Raw genomic sequence first — 8,854 nt, forward strand, 5'->3', positions numbered from 1 at the left:
TGAATGAACATGGAGATGTTCATAATAGTTTTCTTCATGAAATGGAACTACTTTCTCAAGGTATTTTGCATTTTTTTTCAGTTGCATCTAGAAAGGCTAGTCATCAAATAATTATAGGGTGGTCCAGTAGGGTTAACTTTGTATAAGATAGGAGGGGTTTTATGTAGACATATTGCTATCATGGGCTCCATTTTTTGAAGCTTGTTTCAATGATATGAGTACTGGCAGATCGATTTATGCAGAAAAGATTAGTGATGAAAAAAGAGTTAAGATCAAAGCTTTATAATTGGAATACATATTTAATGCCAAGCTTGTTTGTTTTATGATATTGCACACTTTTGGTTTAGAGGGGGAATATAAAGTGATAGTCGAAAGTCGTAGTCACAGCATCAGCTGACAAAGATGTTATTGCTCCACTGCTGATAATTTTCCTGGAAAGAGAAATGGAAAATTTTTATGGGATTCGAATTTGAGGAAGTGTATGATAATTAGGTAGTGTGCTATACAATAATTGTCATCAGTTTCATCTTCTTTATAAGTAGCTTCTCTGCTTCCAATTTTATGGATTAAAATTATAATATTAAGAGAGAGTTTTCTCGTCTAAAGGTTTATCATGGCTCAAGTTTGAATATAATGAAGATTCGATATAATTGTTGAATATCGAGAGAATTCAAATGGAAAGAAAATCTTATTTATAAATTGAGCTAAATTTATTTGTTCAAACTTAACCCAACTTGAAATATGACATTGAAATTTTGTCCAAGTCTAACTATATATATATAATATATATATTTGTAAATGATTAATTCAAGTTCATTTTAAGACTCTCGTATTATTTAAAAAAAAGTAAAATATTTATGTTTAATTTAAAATTTAATAATTTTACATGTAAACAACTTAACATTTATTTAATATTTACATTATAATATTATATTAATATAAATATAAATTTTATGTTATAAACTACATATATAAAAATAGCATAATATAATATATTAGAAAATGAGTCGAACTAGACCTGAGTTTTGAATGTTCAAATCTGAGCCAAACCAATATTTCAAACAAAGATTTTTTTTTTGCCGATGTCTACTCTTCGGATCAAATATTTTTACTAGATTTTTGAGCTTGAGTGAATAACCAAACCCTTAAAAGCAAGTCTATTTCGGAAATAACTACTTCAATATCTTTTTTTCTTTAATGGCGTGTTGAAATTGGAACGAAAGTACAAAATATTCCATGCAACACAATGTTATTTCCCCTTATTGCATTTCTTTGAAATATTGTATTATGTAAACTTCTAAAACTTTTTAATCTATGCATGATACACTTTGGACTCATAATTGATACAGTATCATAAAGTCTATATATGATTGCATTTTTGTCTTTTAATCAAATTACTTTTATATAATTAATATGCTGATCTGATCCAATTAAAAGAATTAAGTTTTAAATTGAATAAATAAATATATATATATATAAGGATTGAACCTAATATATAAAACACCAAAAATAAATATTTATTCTCAAAGGATTAATTTACTCATCCGAGGACCAAAATGCAATGGGGAACACTTAAAGAGGCTATATATTCTCTTCACGCTCCATCTACTGAGGGTCAGGTGTTGTTTAGCTAGAGAGGGATGTACCCCTACGCCATTCCCTAGTAGCGCTGGTTTCTAAATAGGCAATTAGATGGAAAATGTCGTTGATGCTCTCCCATATTAGGTCCTAATGGGGCTTCTAATTAATTCGTCATTAAATAGGTGGTCCAATCCTAATTTGAACATACAATTATATTTAACTTAATAATTATTTATACATTAGAGTCTTGAACTTTTTTTTTCTAAACTAAATCCTAAATTTAGTTATTGTTCCTATATCGGTGTCTCAACTAGGCAACTATTCTCATATTGGGGTTTGAAATTTTTTTTGTCCAAGTTAATCATCAAACTTGACAATTGTTCTTGTATTAAAGCTTAAACTGGATAATTGTTCCCACAGTGGAGTCTAAACTTTAGGATTTTTAAAGAAATATAATAGACTAACTTAGACCGAAAAATTATTCAAGTCCTAATGTGAGAATAATTATTAGATTTAGATTCTAATTTAGATAAAAGAATTCAAACCCTAATATTAAAATAATTACCAAGTCCATGCCCAAAAAGTTTTTTTTTCTTTTTCTCCTAAGCATGTGATATGCTAAGAAAAAGGGAAGAAAAATATGCATTAACAAGCAAATAACCAAAATTGAAAGAAAACTTTGCCTAAAGTGTCTCTCATAAAGATAGCATGTGGAGATAAGCAATGGGAGCAGGGGCTATGCCAATTTCAACAAATCCTATTGTTTATCTCTCTAGCTTTGTGGAAGGATTAGTAAGAGTGATTAGGGTTATATTCATAATAATCAGTAATGATTATATTTTTTAATTAAAAAAAAGTAGATGGGTTGTAAAATTGAAAACTAAAACTAAAATTGTAAATGAAAATTAATATAATTGATTCCACATTGATACAAAGATAAATTTTAATATTCTTTAATTTAGTTTTAATTACAAGCAAAACTCCTCATAATTAATCTATTCTTACTTCCTCGATAATTTTTTTTATTCACAAATAACATTAAAATGAAATGTTTAAAATTCATTTCATCTATAGTACCGGAACTTAGAGAGACTCAATTTTAGCCAAATATACACATAAACAAGGTTTATTTAAACTAGACTACTAATCCACGTAACAATAATTAAATGCTAAGACATACATGATTATTCTAATCATATGACTTTCATTTTATGTATGCCTTAGTATAATTGGGGCATCATAATATTAATATATAATTTATGTGCAATTCGGATACTATAATATTCATATATAATTTTTACATATTAATTTTAATTTTTAATTAGTCAATTATCAATTAAAAATTAGTTACATAAGTATCTACACACATTGGCATAGTTAATGGGGCAGGCAATGGTCTCCCCTCGGTTAAGCGGTGGAATAATAGTTTTAGTCCATTTTAGTTATGAATTATTTAATTTAAGTCATTTTTAAGCAATTTTTTTCTTTTGCTACTCAAGCTTTTAAAACATTATTTTGGTCCCCAATATCATATTCATAATTTCACCCTTGTCTACACATATTTAATAATTAAAGTCTATTATATTTGATCACTTTTAAATTGGACTAACCTTTTATGATAATAAATAATAACATATAATTATTTTTATTATATGTACATTACATCCATATTACCCAACAACCAGACCTAACTTTAATCCTAATAATGCGCATTTGTAAGTTAAAATTTGCATAAAGGTTGGAAAAGACAAACAAACCCTTAAAAAAAATTGTATTTTAACATTAAACCACAGGTGTTGGGTAACTTAGTGCTCACTTTATATGTTAGAAGGAATGGAATGCACCTTAAATAAAAATTTATCTTACATTATGTTCCCTGGTGCTTATTGTTCAAACTTTTCTTCTCATTTGAGCTTCAGAACTTTTCTTTGCTAGAAAGCTCCAAACTTCTTCAAATCATAAATCATCTTAAAAATCAACTTCAAACTCTTTTTGCTTCAATTCTATTACCTATTTCATGAAAATTAAAATCCAAAAATTAGACATTTAAACCATAAAATACAAAAGAAAACATCATAAAATAAATATAAATTATGCAACCTAACAAACTCCCCCCACACTTAAACCATACTTCCCCTCAAGCAAACAATAGTTGAAAGTCATCAATTCTCACATTAAAGGTTGATTTTTGTTTCTAAAAGGATGTTCAAAATAAGCATTTTAAAGGCTTCAAGACTAACTACTGCTGCCCCTCTTTGACTCACATCTTTTCTGATGATTGCCTTTTCTTTGGAATGATTGTTAAAAAAATTGTTCTATAGCTTTGAAGCTTCTTTAGATGTTCAAAAATGCTTCAAGTCGATCGGTGAATTTTAGCAAATCTTCTATTCTCTTATTGGAGAACACCCTTGTTGGAATTTTGTGTACTCGATTGGTGTGAATGACATGAGAGATGACTCGAATATTTGAGTCTCCCATCAGGTGTCCATTGATTTTATTTGCAAAAAAGATCCAAAGACAGGGAAGCTTCTCTCGCAAGCAGGATGCGAAGGCTTAGAGAGGTTATACTTGTAAATGAATGTAAACATTGAGGTTATCCTTACGAGTACATGATAGATTAAGCTTAAATAAATAGTTATGTTTATTAGAAATACTTTTGGTTCCCACTGCAGCGTTGTTAACAACAGTATAGCAAATGTTATTTTTCATCTTTCTTGTGCTGAAATTTCCAAAATGTTTTGGTGCCTTGAGTTACTTAGAAAGCAAGGAAGAAAATCCTTCCTTCCGAATTAATAAACTTTCTCCCTACTTTCTTATTATCAAATCTTCATTCAATTTGGTGCTGGAAATCTCAGGTTGATTAAAGAAAAAGCTAATAGTCCGATTAAGTGTAGCAAAACAAAATCCATTCAAAATATCAAATTTCATTAAAGTGTAAATGAGCTGATTATGCAATATGAATTTTCTTTTGAAATAAGAATGGCCAAAGTGTCACACTGAGTACAATGTTTTAATTAATTTTTACATTCTGAACTGAACCATAAAAAGATTAAATTAAATATAAAATCTGAAAACAATGACTCCCCCCCCCGGGGGTACCAATTCATCTAATTTAAGTCTTAATTAATTTTTACTCCACAGTAGGCTCATACCACTTCAGTTCTGATATGAGCCCACAAGCCCAAGCTTTGATGAACTTCCAAATCCCTTGAAATCAGACATCTCTTTCCTTCAATCTAATAACAAAACATTTCTAATTAAGAAAGAAAACAGTAGACAAACACAAGGATCTTAAAGAATGGTAGTTGATTTTACTGACCAAGAATCAATAATGGAGTGAATTTAACCACGATTCATCACTTTTTCAAACTTTACACTGCCTTGTCCGGCCGGCATTTCGTCTTGCACAACATCCCACAAAGTATATAATCGACTGCCATAGCAAAACCACACCACTCAAACAAATTAACAATAATCTCTACGGAATCGAATTGAATGGTATTTTTTTTCATTGATGCAACTGAGGAAAGAGATCTGCAGATGGTAGGAAAAACATTAATAAAAGAGAATCTTACCAAGACGACAAATAGTGCCAAATTAAAGATTGCGACGACTCTCCACTCGGTTTTCATGTATTGTGCAACTCCTGCCCTGTGAGGCGATCAAAAGACAGCAAATGGTAGTGAGAACTGTATGCAATAGATGAGATGGGATGTAGGAATATCGAAATGCTTACTTGCAAGAATCGCAATTATAGCATTTCACAACCCGAGAGTTTTTGTAAAGCTTGCAGTCCTCATTAGAACTAACTGGATGAAAGCTCAAGTCATAGTATGAAGCATTGACAACGGGATAACCACATCTATGACCAAGTTAAATGGATAAACATGATTAAATATAGGTGCAAGTGCATAGAGCCTGCCTAACTCGGAAAAATAAGAACAAAAAGACAATTACTCGGATGGGGGTCGACAGCAACCAGCTTCAATAGGCGTCAGTTTTGCCATCTTATACTGCTTAAGAGTCTGAAAATCCGATTTGAAACATTAGAATAGATTCAGGGGAACAAGTACCCCTCGAGAGTTAAAAAGTAGACCTTGTATTGTTTTGCTAGGTTGTTGCAATCCTCAGATTTCACAAGACAACTCTTCAATCGCTTCCAATTATCGGTATTATTCAGCTGACAAAAAACAAAGGCAAATGCTAAATACGGCAAAACAAAGTGGAAGTTACGTTGCCAATAAAATTGAAAGCCTCACCTGCTTTAGAAACCATGAACTATAGTCTTTAAGCTGATATTCCTTGTATCTGATAAGCAAAGAAGATAAAAGAAACTAGGGTCATAAACCAACCTCACTAAACCAAATCGCAAAACAACAATGATACATTTTTTCGAGGCAAGTATCAAAGAAAACACCCATGGAAGAAAAAATGGATTCAGCACATAGAGGCAATGAGAAAAATCTTCCATTGAAGTGCATATTTCCATACCTCAAGCCAGACACATTATGACCAGATCCATTATTTGTTATAATGAAACTGCAAGAAAAGGCATAAAATCAATTCGTATAACTTGCAAGCTCTTGTGAAACAAGGAGTACAAAAGAAGGCCTTCAATGATGCAAACAAAGTAAGCATGGGAATGTGCCATGGAAACATATAACCTAAGGTAACCTTACAAATTAAAAGGAAAAGAAAAGATCAAGACCTAAATGAAAACAAATAGCGTAATGCAGCAATCATTTGTTGCTCGAGAAGTCTGAACTTAAGATAATAGAATCACATTAGCTATAAGACACAACAAGCTTTTTCCCGGGATCACTAGTAACCCGAAAAATCTATACATCTTTGTATAACCATATATGAACATGAAGTTTACTTGAATTAAAAATACTTACGCCAACACCGTGAATACCAGGATCGCCACCAGAATCATGCATAACAATATCAAATACTGCAAGCCAATGAGTCAAGGATTCCCAAGAAGGAAATTAAGAGATAACTGAAGCAACAAAATTTCTAGAATTCTTAATAACTCAAAAGTTATATATGGATACAATCCACAATAGTATTGCGTTCTTCTTCAGCGCCCCCAGAAACCCGATCATGGATCTAAATTTCGAACAAAACAACTGTAATTGTAAGTTCCCTATACAGAGATAGGGAATTAGGGTAATCATAAACAACAGAGTGATAAAAACTTACACTAAAAAAATGAAACCACCAAGCCCTAAAACTGGAAGAGTAAGGGATTTTCGACATCCATCATGGTGAGTGCTCATCCATACCCCAAAAATTGCAACAGCAATAGCTAAAAGCTGCCCATTGAAAAGCATACACAACAAACATATAATGACCTACAAACAAGGCAAAAAATTTCGAAGTTTTCTCTTTTACTTGTACAAGAACAAGAACTAAAGCAGAACCATCTAAATAAGCAACAGATTATGGTAGAACAGGTAGAAAATAGTAACTTTTCTGCAAATCTATACATTGAGTTGGCCTACCAGCTCAATGTTCAAGAAACTAAAGAGAAAACCCAAAAAGACTTCAATCTAAGAACGAAAGAGCAGAAATAATGCTGACATTGTGACCCACAATACAAAATCAAACCCATTTGTGATAATATCATAGCAAGAGAAAAACCCCAAAAAGAAGGGCATACCATAGTAAGGAAGTTGATCCATCTGATCACAAAATTGCTTGTTCCCATACCCATTTTCACTTTTCTTTAAAAGATACAAGCTTTACAAACAAAAAATACCCCCAAAAAACAAAAGGACCTAACAAAGAAAGCGGTGATGAAGATTTTTTTTTTTTTGGGGGGGGGAAGCATTCAAGAGTTTGAAAAGAATGATTTTTGGAAATATAAATAAAATGAAAAGAAAGTATTAGAAGTTTCTTGAGGAACTCAGATATGGCACTTGCATTGCAAGAGAAGATAGAGAGAAGGGAAGCAAGGCAAGTAGAAAGGGAAACGTGAAAGCCTGAAGGGCGAGAGAAGGGTATTTTGGTCAATATACATTCACATGCCTCATGTTTGTTTTTTTCCAGTTCCACATAACAGAAAGCAAAGCTTCTTTTTTTTGCTTATATCATCAGGATTTACGACGATATCCAACAAAACCACCCTGATATTATTGCATACATACAGTGATAGGTTTTACTTAGATTATTGCGTAAGACAAGAAGGGTCGACGACGTATGTTTCTTTTTGTGGTAAGAAACCCAGTTTAACAATGGTGTGGAGATTATTATTATTACAAATTTGGGATAGCGAGTGGCGTGGCATTTTGCTGTCAGAACAGATAAGAAAGTGGGTCAATGTTCGTGAAAGAAAGTAGAAGCAATTAAGGCGTCTTAGCATTCAAATTTAGCTGAAACGTAGACTCAAAGGGAAAACCTTGTCACGGCTGACTTTATTGCCGTTAAGGACGATCCAGCTATGACTTCAAACCTTCCTTGTTTTGCCATTTATTTCTTTTTTTTTGCAAAAAGAAACTGCCGACCTGTTATGTAGTAATATAAATCACGGTTCAAGTTCTATATTACCCTTTCTTTTTTTTTATATCAAAATTTAAAATACCACTCATCCTTAAACTATTAATAGAAAAAATTTAATCTTTTATTATTTATAAATTTTATCAATTTAGTCCTTAATTTTTAAAAATTTAAAAACAAATTTTATTTAAAAACTTATTTTTTTAATAAAAATACATACAATATTATAAATAAATGAATATTCATTTTTCTAACCTGAACTTTATTTATTAAAATAATAATTTTATAATAAAATAATTTTATTAAAAAATTCACTAGACTTAAATCAAATTCAAACATTTCTTCTTCTTCTTCTTTTTATATTTTATTTTATAAATAATAATTTATTTATTATACATCTAGCATTGTTCTTAAGTCCTTGTTAAATCTGCAGAGAACTAGGAGCTGCCTTCACTCACAACCACCGGCTCCAAGAACCTTTACTTTGAACTCCTCAATTTCAACATCCTCCATCATCATGCCATCAAACAAAGAATTGGTTGCAGAGCTATTAGCATGGCCTTCAACATACTGAGTCTCTAATACCTCATCCTCACCTATATAGCCCCAATCATGTGCACTCTCAAGCACAACCTCAAACGCAATAAGCTTATTTTGGGCAATAACCTAAAGACATTAATTTTTATCCTTTTTGACCTGTAGCTTTTTTTACTCAATTTGAACATGGTTGTTGTTAATGTTAAGTGGGGGAAGTTGAATTTGCTAAAATCTT

General features: G+C 31.2%; 1 protein-coding gene across 2 annotated transcripts; it reads right to left on the bottom strand.

The window, feature by feature from the left end:
* Positions 1–4,531: 4,531 nt before the first annotated feature.
* LOC107926909 (tetraspanin-10) lies at positions 4,532–7,913 on the bottom strand. Of its 2 annotated transcripts, none has more exons than XM_016857856.2 (12): positions 7,247–7,913; positions 6,787–6,899; positions 6,639–6,693; positions 6,480–6,535; positions 6,073–6,120; positions 5,841–5,889; positions 5,678–5,761; positions 5,539–5,606; positions 5,318–5,443; positions 5,157–5,232; positions 4,901–5,014; positions 4,532–4,817 (listed from the first exon to the last, which is right to left on the bottom strand). In XM_016857856.2, exons 1-11 carry the CDS (start codon positions 7,298–7,300, stop codon positions 4,946–4,948), a joined length of 798 nt encoding a protein of 265 aa, XP_016713345.1. In that variant the 5' UTR covers positions 7,301–7,913; the 3' UTR covers positions 4,532–4,817; positions 4,901–4,945. The 2 variants fall into 2 exon arrangements, with proteins under 2 accessions (XP_016713345.1, XP_016713344.1); XM_016857855.2 differs by having other exon boundaries at positions 6,787–6,938; positions 7,247–7,743.
* Between the last annotated feature and the right edge of the window lie 941 nt (positions 7,914–8,854).

This window comes from Gossypium hirsutum, chromosome A08 (assembly GCF_007990345.1).
Source record: "Gossypium hirsutum isolate 1008001.06 chromosome A08, Gossypium_hirsutum_v2.1, whole genome shotgun sequence".
Lineage (NCBI taxonomy): Eukaryota > Viridiplantae > Streptophyta > Magnoliopsida > Malvales > Malvaceae > Gossypium > Gossypium hirsutum.